We start from the raw sequence: 25,740 nt of genomic DNA, 5'->3' as shown, positions 1-25,740 counted from the left end.
TATGTTATATGTTGGTGCCATATTTATCTTGATGAACTGAGCTTTGCTATCAATTATGCTGATATTCAATGTGAAAAATGTTAAATATTATCCTGAACATCCATATGTTTTGGTAGGAATACCCCTTTCCCATTTGCCTTCAAATCAGTGATAATGTTTGGTTACTGCTGGATTTTAAAAATAAATGGAAGTATAAAGAAGAAAGCCATCCATACTTTCTCATTTTGTTTGAACAGATCTGTATCTACAGAGTATCTTGTGTCTTGGAGAGAACTATTTGACGATTTGATCCATCTATGTTTAGACCTGTCTAAAGTTGTCTCCCCTGTGGTGCAGGCTTCATCACCAGAGGGCAACGTGCCTCTTGATATTATCCAGGGTAAGTTACATTCAATCATCATGGTAGGACATCATCATATAATCATTTGAGTTCCTGCTCAATAAATATCACATATCTTACCATTCTTTTTGGTATCATACATTTGATGGATGGTGAAATTAAAACTATATTTTTGTTACATTTGTGAAAAATAAAAACATACTGACATATAAAATTCATGTAATCCTACAACAATAATTAACTCATCAACATTACTTCTGGAATTAAACACTGGAAAGCTTTCAGTGGATATTTTTGTTAGTAAAACATTGCATTTTGGAAGTGTATTAAGTGCAATAGTGGTAAGTTATGTGATAGACAAAGCATAATTGTAGTGTTACAAACAAGGAAGGAAATGGTTTATTTAACGACGCACTCAACACATTTTATTTACAGTTATATGGCATCAGACATATGGTTAAGGACCACACAAATATTGAGAGAGAGGAAACCTGCTGTTGCCACTTCATGGGCTACTCTTTTCGATTAGCAGCAAGGGATCTTTTATATGTACCATCCCATAGACAGGATAGCACATACCACGGCCTTTGATGTACCAGTCGTAGTGTGTAGCATTACAATGTCCTGTCACTAACAGTTTTATACCATTGTCAACTAAATGTTGTGAACTAATACATTGGTTTCAATTTTGTCCATTAGAATGGTTTGGAAAATATTTCCATCTTGGTTTTTATTAATCAAATAGTTTTTCACCTTATTGCACCACATTGTGTTGTATGATATTTTAGTATTAGTATTTAGTAATATTGTATTGTAGGTTTGAACCTGGATGGCAACACTAACGAGACCTCATCAAAGGATTCCAGTGATAAACTTGTGACGTTGATGCCAGAGTTTCTCGTGGTTTGTTGTTGGAGAACCATTAAAGAGGTGTCGCTGGTGTTCGGGTACATCTGTCAGAACGTTCCTGTTGTCGAATCATCGCCACAACACGGCGTTATCAACACACACCAGGTAATGGTCATAACTAGGAGACTTATTTTAGAGTCCAGTATTTTGCATATATGATATAGTCCATTGAAACCCCTCTAAACTGGATAGCTATGTAAAAGTCCTGTATTCAGGGCTATCTGGTTTATACCTTGAAACATCCAATTATGAGAGAATTTGCTTTACTGAGGGTCTGGTGATGAGGGTTTTCACTGTTATAGCACACCAGCATAGTTGAATATAGAGTGACGTGTAAGACATCAGTATAGTATAGTCAGTATTAGTATGTAACAGAAATAGAGTATACTGTGTAGCACAACAGTATAGTACTATATATATCACACCATAGTAGTGTAGTTGTGGTGTAGTTTAGTGTAGTTGTAATGTTGTGTAATGTATTTGAGTAGTATAATGGGGTGGTGTGTTGTGTCATGTAGTCTAGCACATTGTAAGATGGGGAGGCAATATTGCAGCTTAAATTAGCCCATGTATCTAGGATCCTGAATTTCTATAACTGTTTTACACATGATGTGATTTTCAGTTACTTCTGATCGGTGATTACTTCAAGAATCAGCTTCTAGAATCCATCCATCGTGGAGCGTTTGAGTTGGCCTATGCTGGCTTTGTTCAGATGTGCGACATGCTCTGGAGGTACATTGTCTTTCATTGGTTTTCAGCATTTGTGCTATGGAGATACCTTTATCAATTATTGACCGTCATTGAGAGCAATATAGGTTTTATGGACCAAATGGCCACGGTCAATACCAATTTCTTCGGTCCATAAACCGGCCTCGGTGGCGTCGTGGTTAGGCCATCGGTCTACAGGCTGGTAGGTACTGGGATCGGATCCCAGTCGAGGCATGGAATTTTTAATCCAGATACCGACTTTAAACCCTGAGTGAGTGCTCCGCAAGGCTCAGTGGGTAGATGTAAACCACTTGCACCAACCAGTGATCCATAACTGGTTCAACAAAGGCCATGGTTTGTGCTATCCTGCCTGTGGGAAGTGCAAATAAAAGATCCCTTGCTGCCTGTCATAAAAGAGTAGCCTATGTGGTGACAGCGGGTTTCCTCTAAAAAAAACAGTGTCAGAATAACCATATGTTTGACGTCCAATAGCCGATGGTAAGATAAAAAAATCAATGTGCTCTAGTGGCGTCATTAAATAAAACAAACAAATGGTCCTTAAAACCTGATATTGCTCTTAACCTTTAGATTACCGTATATTGCCGTGTATTAGCCGACTTTTGAAGTCTAGAAACACTTTCCAAAAGAAGAGAGTCTGCTTATACATGGAGGCAACAAATTTGAGCATAAAATTCCAATCGAAAATATTCTCAACTGCAACTTACAAATTTTGATCAGACCCTTACAGCCTTTCACAGCTTAAGTAAAAATAATTTGTGCACAGTATAAATAAAACACCCCATCATGCAATATTATGCAGTTTTTTGTTCTTGAATGCATTATAAGTTTGATGAATAATAATAAAAAATTACTTGTTTTATTGTCATTTCAATGGTAAAAACATTCTTTCCAACTGTCTGCCATCTTTGTTTGACCTGTGCTGGGACCAGTCTTTCATGTAGCAAATTTAAAGGTCTACATTTATCCAAAACGTAATTCACTATTGTTTGGTATCTACCTATACCTTTTACAATATATATGATGTATCAATAAAATTAATTTTTAAAAATTTACCCGTTTTTAATATATTCACAATAAAAAGTCGCATTTTCCCCCATCGTTTGCCAAAAAGCCTCTGAACTCCAAGAGTCAAGTCATGTGACCCTGTGACGCGCTAACCGGCATAACATGAACACATGATTTGCAGCCTTTCGGTCATTTTACATGGAAGTGGAACACGGGTATTTTTAAAACACGAAAATGTTATTCTATTGAATTGAATTGTATGTTTGGAATATTATTTTGAAGATATCTTTCAAATGTGAAACATGGTGAACCATTGTTTGGTGTATGGATGTACAAAAGCTGCAGTTAAAAGCAAAAGAAGTTTGTGTATTTTTCCGAAAGACAAACCGACATTGTTTGCACGGAAGCAGTTCTTAAACCGAACATGTGCATATTGAAAAGGACCGTCAAGATGGGATTCGATTTGCAGTGACCACTTTACACCAGGGGATTACGACAATTATCTAAGATGGTCGATGGGAATGGCACCAAAACTTTTGTTAAAGAACATGTCTGTTCCAAGCCTGTATCAGCCTATTTGCAGCCCGGAGCCCGAATCGTCACCCGGAGACAAAAATAAAGCCCGAATGTTAATGCCGAGGTGTACATTGTTCATATTTGGCACAAAGGTACACCTCAACACGATGCATTTATATATGTTAAAAAAATAAATGCAGGAAAAATATTTTTTAGAAAAAATACTAATTAATAGTAACTGATGACTGGATAGCAACGTCCGGACTCCGTGCTGCAAATAGGCTGACTGCATTTGGCTCACCGGATCATCGTCGGTGTACTCCAGTTCAAACTGATAGGGACGTACCCCTAACAGATTTTCTTCTCCTTCCTCACCAATCGAGGTAGCATTAGAGTAAATAGACAAATGCGACAAGTCCGAAATGTCCAAACTAACGTCCGATAAGAATGAGCTATTTTCCGAAGAATCATTACATGCTGTCACCATGCTAACCTACTAATGAATGAGTGGAATTCACCTGATGCTACGCCACAGGTCAGATGCGGGTCAAATTGACTGGATCAGTGTTTTTTCCCCGAGCGTTTTAAAAAAAGTCGCTATATTAATAATTGGGGTGGTATTTTGGGTTTTTTATGGTTAATAATGTAATCTTTATGTATTTTTTTATATACTGTGTATTAATAATGTGCCATGATTGTGGACCTTTAAGATACAAAACGGTGTTTTTTCTTCAAACAAGTATTATATTTCTAATATTATTGTTTTGTTGGGAGGTTGCATTAAACTGTAAAGTAATGTCATAAATAAATTAAGGTCATTATTAACATTACCAACTGAAAAAACATAACATAAATATCAGGACGATAATTACTCCCACAATTGTTACATGACCATACCATATACAGTGAACAGCTGTAATAACGGACCGCATGATCTTTTGTTTCTATGTGGGTGGTGGTGGTGGTGGTGGTGGTGGTGGTGGGAATTAAACATGCCTCAATTATTTTACTTTTTGCTGTCCAGTGAATAAATTAATTACTTGTGTGCAATGATATGTTGTTACAGCTTGAATTATTTATTTTTCTGTTACGCTTTATCAGTTCTAAATTATTTTTCACGGCATGGTAGATGTTAGCATTGCTGCATTGATTGCGATCGCGATTACCGTTTTTGTAATAATTAAAGGGAAAACAAATATAATGAACAAGAAAAGCACATGTCTGTTTGTTGACAATATTATTGAAATTGATACAACATACAACTGGACAAAAGATGACTTCGGCTTATACACAAGGCCGATGATTTTGTACTGGATATTTAGGGTCAAACTAAGAGGTCGGCTTATCCAAGGAGTCAGCTAATACACGGCAATATACGGTACTGGATTAATTTTTGAAAAAAACACATTGTTTATAATTTTTACTCACATATATTCACTTAAATGTTTTATAAATACATAAAATAAAGTTCATATTTGAATCGGTAAGTATTATATTCGTGGGTATTTATATTTTTTATATTATTTTCGATCAGTTAATGTTGATTAAAATTAGGCCAAAAAAAAAAAAAAGTTGCATTTACTTACCAGCATTTGTGGCCAGCTGTCCAGTATTTACGTCTACTATTCCCGATTCTGACCAGAATTTTTTTTTTTAAAGTAACTACGATCCATATTCCAATATTAGGTGATTTTCGTTCTTGGTAAAACGATCAAATTTATTAACAAATTAGCTGTCACAATCAGCTATCGACCCCTAAAAATGACCTTGATGTGCTGCCATTGTTGTCAAGCAAAAATACTTGCCGAAAACTCAACTCAAAATTACAAGTCTTTTTTTTACTGAAAAACAAAAACCTAAAGATACAGGAAGCTGAGTTGTCTTCTGTTTTCTGTTATACAAGTCTTTTCGGTGAGTGTCATGTGCAAAACGGCAGGAAATATGAATTGGGGAATGCACTGTATACAGTGTACAGTATGTTGACTGGCGTGACGTCGGGCAAGATATCTCGCCAGCAGAAGTCAGAAGGTTAATGACAGTCAATAATTGATAATAGTTGTTTTATTACATAATGAAACCATAAGACTTGTATGTTCATGCTTTGTATATCAGAATCGAAATATGCCAATGCTTATAATTTCCCACAAAATGTGTTCTAACTGACAAGATTTAGTGACATCATGTAATCCTATGATGTACGACAAGCAGAGTATGTAATAGAAATAGAGTATACTGTGTAACACAACACATTAAATTAGAGACACAAGAGTGTAAAAATCATATTAATAACAAAATAAAAAACAAAATGTGATAAATCTGAACATACAATGCTTAAATAACACAACTTACTTCATATGAAAAGTTGGTTCAATTTTATAGAATTGACAGAACACTGAGTGTTTTGTCTAGGAACATGACGTCATTCCTGTCTAGAAACATGACGTCATTCCTGTCTAGAAATATGACGTCATTCCTGTCGAGAAACATGACATCATTCCTGTCTAGGAACATGACGTCATTCCTGTCTAGAAACATGACATCATTCCTGTCTAGGAACATGACGTCATTCCTGTCTAGAAACATGACATCATTTGGGTCAACAAATACTATGCATGCAAGATTTTATATTATAACAGTCTCATATATTTCAATAAATATTTACTCATTGGTGTATTGTATTTATTACAATATCGTGATGAGGTCATCTTTAAAACTACATTTGAATATAACATACAAAATAGCACAATACAAAATAATTTTTATTTGATGCCTATTGACATTTTAAATGTATTAAATAATAATGACTGTCTAAACTGATTATGCATTTTATTTAACAGGAGTTCTGTTCAACAACTTCACCAACTTCCCAGTCAGTGGCTCCAGGCAGTTCTGTCAGATGTCAGGGGAAATAACTCTACTTTGTGTGCAACCAGACGCAGTGCTGGCGTTCCATTCTATGTACAGGTAGTGTTAACAACACTGAAAGATCTTTCTTTTCCTACCTGACAAATGAATAGCTTTTTTTTGTAATAATTTTTTTAATATCATTGTTAATTTCTCTCTGTCTATTATGAGGCAAATTTTTATTGACTTGTTTTTGTTTGTTTTTTTTACTGTATTTTACTAAAACATATTTGACAATGTGAATATTTTCAGGCCTTGGTATCAACCGAGCCGAGCCTGACAGGAAGGACTTGCTTCAAGTCGGCCATGACAGCTCTTCTGTGCCTGGCTCTGAAATCAGACGACTGCACTGATGCACAGGTAATCTTTAATAACTATTTAATACACACGTCATGACTGAAGATTTGCATTGTTATTCATGGGCTTGGTGAAGTCTGGACTTGGGGGAGGGTTCGAATATTAATCTAATAGACCCTGAATAGCCCAATATGATATTTTTTTTGGCTTCAGTGCATTCATAAGGTTCATCTGAACCGTTGGAAATGTGTTTACTGTCTGTACACTTGTCACTGGATGGGACTGTGTGAGGTAACCAGTACTGTATATTGATGTGTCAACCTTTATTCTTCTTTAGCTATCTTGAAGTCTTTATCAAAATAGTTTTTGTACATTGTACTTTGATCGGTTCACCAAAGCAAATTCCCACGTTTAACTATTGCACAAGACCGACATTATCTCGATTGGATATATGTATATTTTTGCCTGTTTCAACTACATAAAAGTTAAGTCAACTTCTACATCATATCAACCTTTTTGTACCAGATATTGAGGGGCAAACAAAGGGTCAGCTAATACATGGCAATATATGGTAACTATGATGATGTGTTTGTTACACTGATCCTGTTTAGGACAGATTTTACTGTATAAGCAATAAACGTAACAGTTACTGTTACATTTTCTATTCAGGTTTATTACAGACACAAAATGTGCACTAGCTAATGAAATTCACCAGTTACTGGCTTATTATAACAATCCTGTGTTGTGTTTATCATGACAGGTCCACTCACTGAATATTCTGCGAGCGTTATTCCGAGACACGCGTCTGGGTGAGGATGTGTCTCCGTACATTACAGATGGTTTAACAGCTGCTGTGCTTGGCTTCAAGTCAAAGAATTGGGCGGTGAGTGTTTTACAAAGATACTGTTTTAGTACATTGATAAAACAACAAGACTTTTCTAATGATTGATACATAATGCTTTTCTAATTTAGACAGATTGATTCACTATATGCTTATAACAAAAACATAATTCCAGTTGTAATATATGCCGGTTTTCTGCTATGCTATATGTTTACTAGTTATGCTACAACTTTCTTAATTTAGATTCTCTACATGCTTTTATAAACCATAATTCTATGGCGTAACTTGTGAATGTTTCTGTAATATTACAGTTTAATAGTGTATTACAACATATTGATTTGTATATACGGTTTTCCTAATTTAAACAGTGTAATTATCTGTATACTTATAAAAACATGCATTTCAAATCAACATTTCAGTTATATTCAATATAAGTATCTAACGGACACGAATGTAGTATTCTATTTCTTATATATCCTCAAAACCAGGTTTAAAATAAATTTAAATGTGTTTTCTAACTAAAACCATGCAGTTAACAGAGAAATCAATTTCAGGTTAACTTATATGTCACACAGCAATCGATATCAATTGTACTTTTTTCATTGAATGGTATGGCCATGGTGACCTGGTCACCACCTAGGAGCAGCCAGTCATATGTCTTTAAATTGTTATCACATGTATGTGTGCTAATGATGTTCTCACCAACGGGTTTGTATGAAAACCTATTTATTGATTAGTCTATAATGATTTCCTAATTTAGGCAATCAGGGCTTTTGTCTACTTCTAAAAACGTAATTCCAGGTCCGCAATTCCTCCACCCTTCTGTTAAGTGCTCTGATGACGCGAGTGTTCGGTGTCAAGAGAAGCAAGGATGAAAGTTCAATTTCCAAGAAAAACTGGTAAAGTTTGTCTATTATGTTTTATTTGATGTGTCGGTTCTTGCTTAGTTTACTCGAAGGTTGGTTCCACATATATAAATGATGAATTGAGCTTTATTAATGAACAAGTATTTAAATATAACACACACACCCAAAAGAAAACCCCAAAAACCCCAAACAAACAAACAAACCCAGTATAATAAAAACATCTTCTCTTAAAAAAACACAATAAATAGTCAAACATAGGACATAGAGAATACAATAACAACATAGAAGTTATTAACTGATAATTTTCGCATTAAACCAAATTGAGTACAAGTTGAGAAATGACCGGTCCACAAGCACAGTTCAGGCTCACTGACTTATTTGTTGTTGGTGTCAGAGTTGTCATCTCTGGGGTTTTCTTCAGTCTTTTGTGCTGATTTGAAGGACTTAACGAGTTATACCAGAGAAGGTTTTGGGGGTTGAAACCCTCCCTGCTCAAGCAATATATTGTCTTGACCCACCAATAAACATTGGTCACCACAGTCTAGACCAGGTCCCTACTAAGATTCCTGCGCTTCCCACTCACTGGTATCAGGATTCTGGGTCGGAATTCACTGTCAGAATGTATAGACTCTGTTACATTTACATGATGGGATAAAGTGGCTGTTGGCGGAGAGAAAGGCACATCATCATTTTCATCATTGTCATTGGATTTCGAGGTTACGGGAAAGCTGCACATATTAAAACACTTTATAATCATTGTTGATTGTGTCTTTAGCCACACAACATTGATTCTGTTGATAGCATCCAACACAGTAATAGATTTACACAGTTCAGAGAGAAACCAAAGAGCACATGTTCATGTGCTTTCTGCATCAGGTCTTGAATGCCTAAACTATGTCTTGGTCTAGTGGCTGCAAAATCGAAGTAGTGTTAGCAGGAAGAAACTTTACGGTCGCATTGCTGCAATTTAATTGTTGGCTGTGTGATGAAGCATTATCTATCAACAAAAGAACCTTCTTTCATTGCCAGCGCATCTGTCTGTTCAGTTGTTTGAGCCAGTCGTTAAAAAAGTGAGAATTCATCCAAGCTTTCTTATTAGCTGTCAAAGTAAAGACTCTTGGTTGATGTTTTTAAAGCAATGAGGATTCTTGGCCTTTCCAATATCGAGTTGTTTAAACTTCTCGCCATGGATCTACAGCACAACAGCACATTTAAACGTTCTGTCAAAACTTGGCCTCTTTTGGCTGCCTAAGCTTTTTTCAGAAAGTGTCTTAGTATAATGCCCGAAGAACAGACCAGTCTCATTGCAGTGTACAATGTCTTTTCTGCTCTAAGTCTTCTATTATCATCAGTAGATATGAATTGAAATCACTGATCATGTCATGATCGACACCTCCACTTTCACCACTCACTTTGAACTGCTTGATGTGGAATCTAGATTTCCATGGCGTCCGCTAACCATCTGATGCTTTAAAATCAGCAATTCCTAACTGCTTGGCAAATTGAGTGGCTTTTTCTTTAAGAATCGGCCCACATCTCAGTAGTGTGTTGGCCCATGCCTGCTGAAACCATTGGTGAAACTTTGCATTTGTTACTTGTTTCCTCTTGTTGTCTTTGTATAGTTGCCGGTAGTGGTTAAATGATAAGAAGCATATATTTCTTCAAATGAAACTTTATGTACCGCATAATAATAAAACAAGTATTACAGCAGGTATTTCATCAAAATATAATAATTATTAAAAAAAAATTAAAAAATTAAGTTATGTATAAGGATAATGTAAAAAACATTTATTATTTGGACACAAAAAATTGTGACAATTTACGTAGTAATTTATAACAGTAATTAATTGATTGACTTAATGCGTATACTTACTTTCTGCCACACTTGTACTGGTGTAAGTTTTCCTGGCACTTCTGTGTGACATTGCGATAAACAACATTTTATAGAAATAAGCAGCGGTAAAAAATTGTGACCTTTTGACCTCTGCTGACCAAATTAATCAACCAACCGTGTAGAAAGGCACATAAATGATTACTTCATATTATTACCTTCAATTTGAGTGGTAATATATAATCCTACTGCTAAAATGTTCAGAGTTATATTGGAAATATTGGAAATTCTGATAGTCTGTCATATTACGAAACTTATTCAATTATATATATTATATCGGAACCAGTTAACTAACTAAATCTGTTGTTTTCCTTTTCCATATACACAGAAGTATACCAAAATAGTTTAAAAGATTTGATAAACGACATTTTCAGAGACATTTGAAAAAAAAATGACCCAGATGTTAGGTGCCAGTTCAAAATGGTGACCTTTTGACCTCAGCTGACCTAATTAAAAGATATATATTAAATTGTATGACTGGATAGTAGAGACCAGTATAAGGGGTCATTTGTGACTCTATCTTCTATATTGACTGAACTACAGCCTTTTTAGTAAGTATTCAGCAGATTTCAACAATGTTGTTTAAAAAAATCATTAAAAAAAAAATTGGAATAGATTTGCAAGTAAGAAACCCTATTCCATAAACTACATATATCAGGGTATTCAAAAATATTGTCAGACCTTTTTGACCTTTTTGGTTAAATAAACACCCACAAGCTCTTAGACTAACACGAGACCTGATCAAATACACAGAATCCGGGAACGTTGACAGGTCTGCTCTTTATTTCTATTTTCAACTATAACAAGAAATACTTGGTTCATTTCCCTGCAAATCCCCCCCTAATATCCACTGGCCTTCGACAATAACGAACACATCGCTGCACGGAACCTCCCAGTTCCGCCAGTAGTGTTGAAGTCGGTTTCTGACATTGGATATTTCGACTGGTGTTGGACACACTGGAAGCGTCAAGTTGAGATCGTTGTTCAAATTCAAAGTGAGGGACAGGCGAAGGTCTGTTAAGTCTGAGCAACCCACGGTTGGCCGGCTGACGTCTAGTGGTTTTTTGCTGTGGGCCAGTGGCAGTACCGGCAGGCTTTCGATCATTGAACCGTCGAAAGGGCTGACATCTAAAAGAGGAGCCTTGCATTGTTAATATAAGGGGTCATTTGTTACTCTATATTGACTGAACTACAGCCTTTTTAATTATCCCTACCCCTGATTCCTGCTTGGAGCAGATTTCAGCACTGTCATATAAACATCATTTGTTTTATTTAATTGGAATAGATTTGGCAACTAAAAAAACCTATTTCATAAACTACATATATCAGGGTATTCAGGGTTAAATAAACACATCCCAGTTTCTTGGACTAACAGGAGACTTGATCTCCCGCAGAATTTCTATTTTTAACTTGAGCAAGAAATCCTTGCTTCATTTCCCTGCAAATCCCCCCTAATATCTACTAGCCTTCAACAATTCGTCCACAATGAAATTTACGTTTTCCCAATTTTGCCTCATCCATCTCCTGTTTTCGTAACACCTTTTTCAACAATGTATGAACACACTTCTCTGCAGTAATTGTACTGATCGGCTATTGTTCTAGATGATGTTTATGTTACACATTTCCTCAAATCGTCACAAATTTCAATGTCACTTTTCCTAGATGTTAGAGATGTTTCATGGAATGAATGAATGTTTAACGACACCCCAACACGAAAAATACATCGGCTATTGGGTGTCAAACTATGGCAATGCAAATAAATAAAGTGATGATCAACATCAATATAAAAATTCAAGGTTTAAACAAAAACAGTGTAAAGAACTGTGCAAAAATACAAATACAAATATCACAGAATTTTACGGACACCGAATTTTACTCTAAACTTCAATTTGTGCTGTATTTGCCATTCTCAAAGAGAATGTTACACCCCTGCACCACGGTGAGGTTACAGCACGCGCAGGGGAGATGTTTCATGGATTGCACTTGAATAGTCTTGTCTAAAAATAAAACAATACACAAGAAGAAGACTTCTTTTAATGAAACATTTGAAGAAACAAACCAATATTGTTAAATGACAGTTGCAATGATCTGTTTACTGTTCATGAATTGGTCTTTGATGGGACAAGTATATTACATGATGTTAAGATATATTAACTAATGTGCAGCATTTTATGTAAACAGTATTTAAACATCATCTACAGTGGATCTGTCTAAAGTGGATTGCTGTGTAAACTAGCACAGTTTCATGGTCCTGTCCACTGATCATTCATTTATTATGATTTAACATCTGCCTAATGCAGCATCTGTCTATTTCAGACATTGGATGCCAATTCAAGAAGAAAGGATCTGATTTTATTGTAATTAATTCTATCTACACATGACTGCCCGAACAATGACTGTTAATTTAATGGCCAACACTTGCAATTAAAAAAATGGCCACAACTAAAGGCATGCCAGGGAAAATTTGAATATAGTCCATAGCAAAAAAAAAGTGCCATGGAGAATAAACTACTCCACAGCAGTCTCCACGATATTGCTGATTGCCGTGGGCACTTGCAGGGGTTGATGGCCACTGCAACTGATCCTCTCTGATAGCTAAATTAATTTGTTACAAATGCAACAAAAAAGATTGTAGAAACAAAGGAAATAAAATTTCTGTAAGATCTAAACTTTACTTTGTCCATTGTAGGGTCAGTTAACGAAGGTTTGTTGTTGTTTATGAGTGAAAAAAAAAATCTCATGATGTGGTCAATGAAAACTCATATACTGGTAGTTAAGAAGAGGGTTAACCCTTAATTTGTAATTTTTTAATAATTGGTTTGTCAATATTGTTTTGTGAGTCAATTATGATGTAATCAAATTTCATATTTACACTGTTAAAAATAATAATAATAATAATTTTTTAAAGTGTAAATATGAAATTTGATCACATCATAATAAGTGAAAGAAGAAAGATTTTGATGGAGTATGGTTTTCAATAGTTTAGGATACAAGAATATTTTCTTTTTACAACAAAATTATTTTCTATGGATCTTTCATTATTGCTTGAATGAATTTAGAATGTATATATTGTTCTTAATTTTCATCATTCATGAGTATTCTGAATTGTTTAGGGTTTTTCTTCTTTCTTGTTTTTTTAGTCAGACTGGTCGAGCTTTTTTTCACCGGTATCCAGCACTGTATCAGTTTCTATTGCAGGAGCTCACGGAGGCCACACAAAATATTGAGTAAGTCTGTTTGTACAATTTCACAATATTGAGTAAGTCTGTTTGTACAATTTCACAATATTGAGTAAGTCTGTTTGTACAATTTCACAATATTGAATAAGTCTGTTTCTACGATTTCACAATATTGAATAAGTCTATTTGTACAATTTCACAATATTGAGTAAGTCTGTTTGTACAATTTCACAATATTGAATAAGTCTGTTTCTACAATTTCACAATATTGAATAAGTCTGTTTCTACGATTTCACAGTATTGAATAAGTCTATTTCTATAATTTCTCATTATTGAGTAATTCTGTTTCTACAATTTCACAATATTGAGTCATTTTGTTTCTACAATTTTACGATATTGAATAAGTCTGTCTGTACAATTTTAAAATATTGAGTAAGTCTGTTTTTACAGTTTACTGTGAGTATTGAGTAAGTCTTTATTTCTACCAACTAAATGTTTTAAAGGATGACATTGTTTTTCAGTTGCTCAGAGCATAATGAGCTTCATCCAAGTCTCTATCCAGTTCTTATGGTTCTTGGTCGACTTTTTCCTTCATCACTAGAGGGTGCCGACACCAACCTCAATCTGGCAGCATTCATACCTTATATTATCAAGTAGGTATCCAAGGTTTCTGCTATAGGGTAAAACAGGTATGGCGCCATACCCAAATGTTTTCACAGATTTGGGTTTTTTAGTTGACCTTTTGACAAAATTAATTACTCTTATCAGTGCTGTATGATTTTCTTAACCCTAACCCTAAACTTAACCCATTTTCTTTCTGGGGGAGGCCCCCCATACCCCTGTTGACTGTGGATGAATTGAATTCCATAGCGCCATACCCAAAAATGTCTTTCTGGCAGAAACACTGGTATGTGTCAAGTTGATAGGTTTAAACTGCTGTGCTCTTTGGATAATCTGCTAAAGATTAAAGGTTGTACCTCAGGCCCTTGCATTTCACTGAAACTATTGTTTCTGGTACCATGTCAGTAATGTGTTGGTAAAATCACACAACCAAAATATCATATCCCATGATTATTATATTGAGTATGACTTGTCAACAAAAATAATATATATATAATTATTTTTTAAAAACAGTTCCCGATGGGTTCCCATGATCACAAGGCACCGAACCGAAAAAGTGTTTCCCATCAAATTTGAAATCCTATGGCCTGTACCTATATTGTAGTTCCTTTTGGTTATTTTGTCTGTCAGTTCATTTATTTACACAGCCTTAATAGCAAGAATTAAAGTCTAAGAAGGAATTATTTTATGCAAAAAGGCAATATACTTGCTTTAAAAACAGTATCTTTGTTTCGCATCATTATCATTCTATTACGCTCTTTGAATCCATTAAACTGAAGGGCATTATTTAATGACTTATATATTACTTAACAAGCAGTTGTTAGGTGTCCCCCTGCAGGTCCTGTTCCTTACTGTGGTGCAGGGTTGTTCTTAGGGTGACCATGGCTTAATTCTTTGAATATAACAGCTCTATACTGTTTCTAAGATTTTATCATAAATGTTTTTGTTTAAAACCTGTCTATTTTATGGTGTGTTTTGTTGGATCTTTCATTAAATTTAACTTTGAGCTGGGTGTCATTAAATATTTATTTATGTTTTGCATATGATTAAAAGAAACAATTTTTAATGCAAAATGTAAAAGAAAATAATACAAATGCATTATAAAAAGAAAAATCATTATTCACCACATCTTCAGACACTGTTTTGACAAAATGTTTGTTAATGACCTTTGTCTAATACCCAACAACAGATTGTCCTTTGTGCTGGGATGACATTAAACATTCACCAATTCATTCTGTGTTTTCAGACTAGTGACCATCATAACACTTTATTTACATAGGGGGCGGGATTTAGATCAGTCAGTTGACTGCTCGCTTGAGGTGCTTGCATTGCAGGATCAAACCACCTCAGTGACTACATGTCAGGGTTACCAAATGTTTGACATCCAATAGCCGATGATGTGCTCCAGTGATGTTGTTAAACAAGACTACGTTTTTTTAAACTTTTTATTTACATAGTGATAATATCAATTGTTTTGTGTTAAGGTGTGCGTCAAGTCCTGTGTACAAGACAAGAATGATGGCTGCCAAAGCTTTGCAGCCATTGGTCCAAAAAGATCAGCTGATTTGTGTCATCCTCCAATTAATAAGGCAGCTTCCAACATCATCAGCCAATCAGATCAAACAGAGTTGTGTCCATGGTTATCTCCTCCAGGTTTGTTTGAGTAAATATCTGCTTTACAGCAAAGATACCTATTATTTGCTCATTATTTTTTCTCAGTGGCAGATCAAAGGGGTTACCTTTTCAGTCAGTTTAAAATATTTGTAAAAAGCAACAAAATCTGATGTTTTGGAAGCATGACTCAAGATTTAGTCTAGTGTTACTCCCATCTCATAATGCATTAAAACTGTACCATTCTAATCTACAGTCAAACCTGTGTTAGGCAGTCACTGAAGGGAGTATCAGAAAGTAACCTTTTAAGACAGGTAGCAGCATAATACAGGTCAGTTTATATTATTTTACATGATTTGGGAGAAAAAGTGGTCTCTTAACACAGGTAGCTGCTTAAAACAGCCTTTTGACCCCTTCAGTATAGACATCAATTTGTTGCTGCTTTGTTTTCTCATAGACATTTTACCACTAAGTGTAGCAGATAACAGAAAAGTTCTTGAAGGACTACCAGTAAATAAAGTTAATATTATAAGTATTATATATTATAGTTCATCAGTTATACTGTACCAACATAGTATCAAATGTTAGTAATATGCTGCTGATCTATGTTGATTTGTAAATCTTCCTCAGATTGAGCTTCTACTGGTGATTGTTCGTAATTCTCAGAGTGACTTTCTTCAAGAGCACACTCTACACACAGTGACCAGTGCCTGGATGAGGTGTCTCTGGCTGGTTTCCAGGTGTGTATTTTATAGTCAGTCACGGAAACTATAGTACTGATCAAAAGTATATACCCAGGCCATAGGATTTCAGATTTCATGACAAACACTTTTTTGGTTCCGTGTCTTGTGATCATGGGAACCCATCGGAAACATGTTTTTTTTAAATAATTGTATATATATTATTTTAGTTGAATAGTCGTACTCAATATAATAATCATGGGGAAAAAAAATTTGGTCCCGTGATTTTATTGACACAGTACAAGAAATGATTGTTTCCATGACACACGAGGGCCTGTATAACATCATGATTTTGCTTATTAAATATGATTTATGAATATCTGTGGAATGAAAAAAGGAACACTATATTAACATTATGAAGGAAGGAAATGTTTTATTTAACGATGCACTCAACACACTCTATTTATGGTTATATGGTGTCGGACAAATGGTTAAGGACCACACAGATATTGAGAGAGGAAACCCACTGTCACCACTTCATAAGCTACTCTTTTCGATTAGCAGCACAGGATCTTTTATATGCACCATCCCACAGACTGTCAGGAGCGAGAAATAGCCCAAATGGACCCACTGATGGGGATCAATCCCAGATCGACCGTGCATCAAGCGAACGCTTTACCACTTTGCTACGTCCCCTATATTAACATTATGATGTTATGTTACTATATACAAATAATAGTCATGGCTGTTATTTGTATATGGTGGGGTGTAACTTTGATTAGCTAATGATTTCAGTACCTTTGATTTTAGTCTTTCACCAAACCTTTACAAATCTATGCAAATATAACAATTAGTTATCAAATAAAATATCATGGTTTTTAGGGGGTGTTTTTTTAAATTCCAGAATGTATCCGTGTTTCTCAAGACAGTTTGATAACTTAAAGTTCCATGTGTATCTTTGAAGGGCCAACACCTGTCTTGTGACGAGGAAGTCTGGATTTGACATCTGTGACCTGCTGCTGTCTTTAGGATCGACTGAACACCCAGGAACCGATTCACTTCATCAGGCTGTGGTGGACACACTCCGTTTAGAAGTGAGCTGGGAGCCAATCGACACACCACAACCATTTGTAGAGGAGTTCATGACAACTGTGGCACACCTTTGTCTCAAATATATTGTGATCTTGTCTTCAACTGAGAGAAATATAGAAGGTCAGTTACAGGATGATTGCATAAAAGAAAGTCGGCTACCAGAGGATGAAGAAAAATCTCAGCTACGAGGAGATGATTTAAAAGACGATCCTCAGGTTTTAGAACATTCTCCACAAAAACAGATGGAAAATTTGATTTTAACATTACTCAGCTCCAAACTGTACGAAGTGAGGCTGGCAGTTCTGACCACCTTAAACAATCACTTTTCTCATGAGTCTGTGAAAGAGGAACAAGATCACGACACTTCGCGACATTATTTCTTCAACCCTGCTATTGTCAGATGTTGTCAGACCAAGCAAGTTTTTGAAAAGCTCCTGACGATGGCTCTGCATACAGAATGGCACCACGCCTGTCTTGCACTGGTAAGAGTAACTGAATTGTATTGACTTTTATTACTCACACAAATTTATTTCCTTACCTGTTAATTTATATTTTGTAAAAAAATTGAAATCATCTGAGTAAAATGAATTGTTTCTGTATTTAATTTAAATGTTGTTAGATTGATTCAATAGTTCTATGTATAATGATGTATAATGACATCATGTTAATTTAAACACTTTTTAACTCGCCTCTTTGTCATTTATTTCATTAGCCTTTGTTTAGTTTAGATTTATGTGGAAATATTTTTTAAGTACATCTAGAATTTTGTTATTGTAATAAAAATTAAACTTTTTGTTGCTTTATTTTTCATGATCATTTTTTTTTTACTACAGGTATTTGAAACTTTAAAGACTTATCCATCCATTCATAGTTTGATTAAACACAGTGATATTAAGGAAGTAAGTATAAGTTGGTATATTTTGAAATGGTAAATATCTTAAAAGTTTCCTAGAAAGAGACATGTTACCCACTCACCAATATGTTAAACATTCACCAAATCAGGTTGCCAAGCATTTTGCATCTCATTAAGTTTGTTGACATTTGTTTTGAGAAATACAATTGCTAAATAAGTTTGGTAGACCAAAAGACAGTTTAACATAATGTGGATTAATGCCTGTGACACCCCGACTTTATGAGCTTTAAACTAGATGTGGATTCCAAGAAGTGACCGTTGACACTGCACTTTGAACACTGGTAGTTATGATACAACTGTCTTTATACCTTCAATAAAGTTTTAAAAAACCCAAATGAATGAATGTTTAATGTCACCCCAGCACGAAAAATACATTGGGGTACTGGGTGTCAAACTATAGTAAAAGAAGAAAAACCCCAAACAAACAAACAATAACAACAAACAACAACAATAAACAAACAAAAATAATTTCACAGCGGCATGTTTTTTCTCTGATTCTCCAGACCAAGCATCACAGTTACAATATGTGATACAGCCAATAGCTGTTGACTAAACAATGTCTTTCCTTTATTGATTTCCACCACTGGCTTAGCCAGGGTTTTAAAAAGGGACGGTACCCACATTGTCCATGAGTCATGTTATGGGGCGACAGCCAAAGGTGGTGTGAAAAAAAGGTGTGTGATGGAGGGGTGTGCATGCAATATATATTATATAAGTAGTTATGTATATATGTTAAAGTGCATTAAATAAGTAGTTAAGTATATATGTTAAAATTCATTAAATAAGTAGTTAAGTATATACTGGTATGTTAAAATGCATTAAATAAGTGGTTAAGCATATATGTTAAAATGCATTAGTTAAGTGGTTAAGCATATGTGTTAAAATGCATTAGATAAGTAGTTAAGTATATATGTTAAAATGCATTAAATAAGTAGTTAAGATATACAGTAAAGTACGTTTATAACGAACATGCTTAGAACGAACTACTGCATAGAACGAAATGATCGATAAGTCCCGTTTTATCTCCCTATACATTAATAACCAACTTGTACAAATGTGTAGAATAAACTACTGGTATAATGAACTAACTATCATGGTCCTTTCCGGTTCGTTATAAGAGTACTTTACTGTATGTTATAATGCATTAAATCAGTAGTTACATATATATTTTAAAATGAATTAAATCAGTAGTTACATATATATTTTAAAATGCATTAAATCAGTAGTTACATATATATTTTAAAATGAATTAAATCAGTAGTTACATATATATTTTAAAATGCATTAAATCAGTAGTTACATATATATTTTAAAATGCATTAAATCAGTAGTTACATATATATTTTAAAATGAATTAAATCAGTAGTTACATATATATTTTAAAATGAATTAAATCAGTAGTTACATATATATTTTAAAATGCATTAAATCAGTAGTTACATATATATTTTAAAATGAATTAAATCAGTAGTTACATATATATTTTAAAATGAATTAAATCAGTAGTTACATATATATTTTAAAATGCATTAAATCAGTAGTTACATATATATTTTAAAATGAATTAAATCAGTAGTTACATATATATTTTAAAATGAATTAAATCAGTAGTTACATATATATTTTAAAATGAATTAAATCAGTAGTTACATATATATTTTAAAATGCATTAAATCAGTAGTTACATATATATTTTAAAATGAATTAAATCAGTAGTTACATATATATTTTAAAATGAATTAAATCAGTAGTTACATATATATTTTAAAATGCATTAAATCAGTAGTTACATATATATTTTAAAATGCATTAAATCAGTAGTTACATATATATTTTAAAATGCATTAAATCAGTAGAAAAGAGACAAGTGAAACCATGCTGACAGCTGGTAATAATTATTGGTAGCCAGCTGAAAACAAGAATCCTATATAATATGTGACTGTCTGCCAACAAGAGTACAGATAGGGTATGACATCATTCATAGTAAAATGATGTCATGTGGAAGTTTAATCTGTCATATGTCAGGCGCATGTTTGTTGGAAATGATAATGTAAGCATTTCATATATTACTTCAAAAAGAAAAACTAATTTCTGTTCATTGTTGTCTGTTTATTATATTTCATGATGAATGAATAGTTTGGCTATATATTCAGGGTTCGAACTTAACGACGGCACCGATGGCAATTGCTGCTGTTGAGATATAAATTGCCATCGGTTTGGAGCATCACCGATGGCACTTCGGTGGGCCGTTTCACCCACGGCTATTTTTTTTAAAATGCTGTGGGTAACAAATTTTGAAGTTCGATCCCTGTATATTAATTACTATTTTTCCTCATATGTACCTTTTTCGTAGACAGTCACATATGTGGATTATTAATACTGTGTTATGTGTGGTTTTTTACTGGTGTTTTCATATTGCAGATATTCAGACTGCTACTGCAAAGACTTATGAATGAACAGAGGTAAGACCACTTATTGTTTAACAGGTGGTCAAAGGGTAACTGACATAACACACAAAACATATAGTAATTCACTGTATGTTTTTTAACTTAGAGCAACTCACTATATGTTTTTAACATAAGGTAACTCGATGTATGTTTTTTTTATAAAGTAACTCACTGTATGTTTTTAACATAAATAAACATAGAGCGACTAACTGTATGTTTTTTAACTTAAAGAAACTCATTAGGTTTTTTTAAGATAGTCGAGCAACTCACTATATTTTTAAACACATACAAACTTGCATAATTTGTTTGCTGCTAACTAAAAATAAGTAAAAATACTTGGTGACAATTGTTTATTGAGTATTCACCGAGTTGAAAAATAATTGTTCAACAAAGGTGCAGGGGGGTCTCCTTAAATCCTGGCATCTGTTGAGTGTAGTCCATAAGGAGTTGTAATTAACTTGTAATTAAGTGTTTATAATTGTCATTCATATCTGAGGAAAACGAGTCATGTATTTAGTAACTTGGGAGATAACTTCATGGCTTCACTTAACAAAGAATAGTAACTCTGACATTCCTCGGTGCATTTGTGTCAGATTAGTTGAACCACAGTTGCTTCCCTTTTATCTGAAAACACTTTTTTTTTAAACTGTCCAATCTTTTGCAGAATGTCATATATATCTGGGCTAACAGTTGTGTTATATATATATATATTTATTTATACCCAAGCTAATGATTGTAATGTAAAATTCCAGATTGGGAACATTGTTAATAAAACGAGATACATTTAAAACAAAAATAAACACTGTTCAGATTACAAACATCGGTGCTAAATGTTTTGAGCAAAACCAGGAATTCAGTACTTGCAAACATCACTTCTGGCTCTGATTTTTCTAGCATTACAGTCCAATGGTCTACTATATATGTTTGATGGTAACAAGTATTAATGTAGAATTTATGAGTTCTGCACTTTTTGACATGACAGTGAATAGGTTTTACTATATATGTTTGATGGTAACAAGTATTAATGTAGAATTTATGAGTTCTGCACTTTTTGACATGACAGTGAATAGGTTTTACTATATATGTTTGATGGTAACAAGTATTAATGTAGAATTTATGAGTTCTGCACTTTTTGACATGACAGTGAATAGGTTTTACTATATATGTTTGATGGTAACAAGTATTAATGTAGAATTTATGAGTTCTGCACTTTTTGACATGACAGTGAATAGGTTTTACTATATATGTTTGATGGTAACAAGTATTAATGTAGAATTTATGAGTTCTGCACTTTTTGACATGACAGTGAATAGGTTTTATTCAAGGGACATGATGTAGCCTAGTGATAAAACACTCACTTGATGCACGGTCGTTCTGGGATCAATCCCAGTTTGTGTGCCTATTGGTGGACTAGCTATTCTAGTCCCAGCCAGTGCACCACGACTAGTATATCAAAGGCTGCAGGTATGTGCAACCCTGTCTGTGAGATGGTGCATAAAAGATCTCTTGCTAGTAATGGAAAAATATAGCGGGTTTCCTCTCTAACACTATGTTGATATTACCAAATTCTTGACGTCCAATATCCAGTGATTAATAAATCAATGTGCTCTAGTAGTGTTGTTAAACAAAACAGACTTTAGGTTTGATTCCTATCACAAAACAAGTGGAAATCAGATATAAACATATGTAAATCAATGTGCTCTAGTTGTGTCGTTAAACAAAACAGACTTTAGGTTTGATTCCTATCACAAAACAAGTGGAAATCAGATATAAACATGTAAATCAATGTGCTCTAGTAGTGTTGTTAAACAAAACAGACTTTAGGTTTGATTCCTATCACAAAACAAGTGGAAATCAGACATAAACATATGTAAATCAATGTGCTCTAGTAGTGTCGATAAACAAAAGAGACTTTAGGTTTGATTCCTATCACAAAACAAGTGGAAATCAGACATAAACATATGTAAATCAATGTGCTCTAGTAGTGTCGTTAAACAAAACAGACTTTAGGTTTGATTCCTATCACAAAACAAGTGTATATCAGATATAAACATATGTAAATCAATGTGCTCTAGTAGTGTCGTTAAACAAAACAGATTTTAGGTTTGATTCCTATCACAAAACAAGTGGAAATCAGATATAAAAATATGTAAATCAATGTGCTCTAGTAGTGTCGTTAAACAAAACAGACTTTAGGTTTGATTCCTATCACAAAACAAGTGTATATCAGACATAAACATATGTAAATCAATGTGCTCTAGTAGTGTCGTTAAACAGCTCTAGTAGTGTCGTTAAACAAAACAGACTTTAAGTTTGATTCCTATCACAAAACAAGTGGAAATCAGATATAAACATATGTAAATCAATGTGCTCTAGTAGTGTTGTTAAACAAAACAGACTTTAGGTTTGATTCCTATCACAAAACAAGTGGAAATCAGATATAAACATATGTAAATCAATGTGCTCTAGTAGTGTCGTTAAACAAAACAGACTTTAGGTTTGATTCCTATCACAAAACAAGTGGAAATCAGATATAAACATATGTAAATCAATGTGCTCTAGTAGTGTCGTTAAACAAAACAGACTTTAGGTTTGATTCCTATCACAAAACAAGTGGAAATCAGATATAAACATATGTAAATCAATGTGCTCTAGTAGTGTCGTTAAACAAAACAGACTTTAGGTTTGATTCCTATCACAAAACAAGTGGAAATCAGATATAAACATATGTAAATCAATGTGCTCTAGTAGTGTCGTTAAACAAAACAGACTTTAGGTTTGATTCCTATCACAAAACAAGTGGAAATCAGATATAAACATATGTAATTTTGGTGTGCGACTCTCCACTAACTAGGGACGGGATGTAGCCCAGTGGTACAGCATTTGCTCGATGCGTAGTCGGTGTGGGAGCGATCACCACTGGTGGGCCCATTGGGCTATTTCTCGTTCCAGCCAGTGCACCACGACTGGTATATCAAAGGCCGTGGTATTTACTACCTTGTGTGGGATGGTGCATATAAAAGATTCCTTGCTGCTAATCGGAAAGAGTAGCCCATGAAGTGGTGACAGCGGGTTTCCTCTCTCAATATCTGTGTGGTCCTTAACCATATGTCTGACGCCATATAACCATAAATAAAATGTGTTGAGTGCGTCATTAAATAAAACATGTCTTTCTTTCTTTCTCCACTAACTGTCAAACTATATACTGTTAGCTTGGGATCAATAAAACAAAATGCAAGATTCCTGATAACATGCATGAAATCAATGCAAAATTAAACATTTTATTACAGTGTTTTATCAATGGCACCTGGTTGGGCTCGCCAGATTGGTGTTGGGCTCATCAGATTGGTATTGGGATCACCAGATTGGTGTTGGGATCACCATATTGGTGTAGGGCTCACCGGATTGGTGTTGGGATCACCGGATTGGTGTAGGGCTCACCAGATTGGTGTTGGGATCGCCAGATTGGTGTTGGGCTCGCCGGATTGGTGTTGGGATCACCGGATTGGTGTAGGGCTCACCGGATTGGTGTTGGGATCACCGGATTGGTGTAGGGCTCACCAGATTGGTGTTGGGCTCACCAGATTGGTGTAGGGCTCACCAGATTGGTGTTGGGATCACCGGATTGGTGTAGGGCTCACCAGATTGGTGTAGGGCTCACCAGATTGGTGTTGGGCTCACCAGATTGGTGTAGGGCTCACCAGATTGGTGTTGGGATCACCGGATTGGAGTTGGGCTCGCCGGATTGGTGTTGGGCTCACTATATCTGTAGAGTTTTATTACAAACCACCAAAAATTGTGCACTGAACATCTGCAAAATTTGGTGGATAACAAAATACATGTGCATATAGATCATCAGGCTTTTGTATTTGCTTTAAGAGCATTCTAGTTGGCAGTGTTTTTTATGTGGAATTGGGTGGTGCCGAATAATTGACGTACCTGTGCTGTGAGTTATGGTGGAATGTGCTGTCTTTATGTTTCAAGTAAAACCACAGCAGCAACAAGTTGGAGTTATTTCAGATATACATTTCACTTTCCCAGCGAGTATCTGATTGTACCAATCGTGCTTTTCCTATTTAACTGCTTCCCAGGTTAACATCAGGTTGTTGCCAACAAATGAGTCATACCATAATGAGAGTTACAGAATATTTTCCCTGCAACATGTAAAGAAAATTCTGTTGAAGGTGCAAGATACCTTTTTCTTGCAGTTATACATACTAATGTTGAGGTTTCTTTGTCCCCAGTGGTAGAGAGGGACAAGAGGTCAAAGGATTGAGCCCATGTAATAGACTTGTTTGATGTCTTAGCCGTACTAAGTAAAGTCAGCTATTGAATGTCAAACATTTGATAATTCTAACACTGTCTTAGAGGAAACCTGCTACATTTTTCCATTAGCAGCAAGGGATCTTTTATATACACTTTCCCACTGACAGGATAGCACATACCACAGCCTTTATGAGGCACTGGTTCATTCTTACTAGTTCTTCACAGTTGGTGTATCAGAGGTTGTGGTGTGTGCTGTTTTGTCTGTAGGGAAATGCTTATTAAAAACATTGAAGCTTAGTAGACTATTTCAAAGAAAGAAAGGGGGGAATGAAAGAAAGGCAGATTTGTTTGACAAAACCTCAGCACATTTTAAAATGATTCCGTGAACACTTGGTTGAGCAAGAGAGAGCGAGAGAGACAAAAGCTATTTCCCTTACACAGGCTGGTTCTACAGAAAAAATAGCAAGGGATCTTTTATATGCACTTTTCCACACATACAGGACTACAGACCATGACATTTGATGTACCAGGCTACCAGGTTGTGTGCTAAAAGCAAGGATGTATATTACAAGCCGAGCTATAATGTATTAAAGGCCAAGTTATTTGTTAACGGTCCAGTTGTGTATTAAAGGC

General features: G+C 34.7%; 1 protein-coding gene across 1 annotated transcript in view; it reads left to right on the top strand.

The window, feature by feature from the left end:
- The window catches only part of LOC121370167 (thyroid adenoma-associated protein homolog), a 69,261-nt gene that overhangs the window by 21,703 nt on the left and 21,818 nt on the right, over nucleotides 1-25,740 (top strand). The window contains exons 22-35 of the mRNA XM_041495281.1: nucleotides 237-379; nucleotides 1,158-1,354; nucleotides 1,872-1,981; nucleotides 6,337-6,463; nucleotides 6,656-6,763; nucleotides 7,461-7,583; nucleotides 8,343-8,440; nucleotides 13,439-13,525; nucleotides 13,999-14,130; nucleotides 15,583-15,751; nucleotides 16,340-16,449; nucleotides 17,354-17,963; nucleotides 18,315-18,380; nucleotides 20,816-20,856. Coding sequence (XP_041351215.1) covers nucleotides 237-379; nucleotides 1,158-1,354; nucleotides 1,872-1,981; nucleotides 6,337-6,463; nucleotides 6,656-6,763; nucleotides 7,461-7,583; nucleotides 8,343-8,440; nucleotides 13,439-13,525; nucleotides 13,999-14,130; nucleotides 15,583-15,751; nucleotides 16,340-16,449; nucleotides 17,354-17,963; nucleotides 18,315-18,380; nucleotides 20,816-20,856 — 2,121 coding nt within the window. The remainder of the gene's footprint in view (nucleotides 1-236; nucleotides 380-1,157; nucleotides 1,355-1,871; nucleotides 1,982-6,336; nucleotides 6,464-6,655; nucleotides 6,764-7,460; nucleotides 7,584-8,342; nucleotides 8,441-13,438; nucleotides 13,526-13,998; nucleotides 14,131-15,582; nucleotides 15,752-16,339; nucleotides 16,450-17,353; nucleotides 17,964-18,314; nucleotides 18,381-20,815; nucleotides 20,857-25,740) is intronic.

Source organism: Gigantopelta aegis, chromosome 4 (genome assembly GCF_016097555.1).
Source record: "Gigantopelta aegis isolate Gae_Host chromosome 4, Gae_host_genome, whole genome shotgun sequence".
NCBI lineage: Eukaryota > Metazoa > Mollusca > Gastropoda > Neomphalida > Peltospiridae > Gigantopelta > Gigantopelta aegis.
Note: the sequence above shows the minus strand (reverse complement) of the source record. Positions and strands in the feature narration are given on the sequence as shown.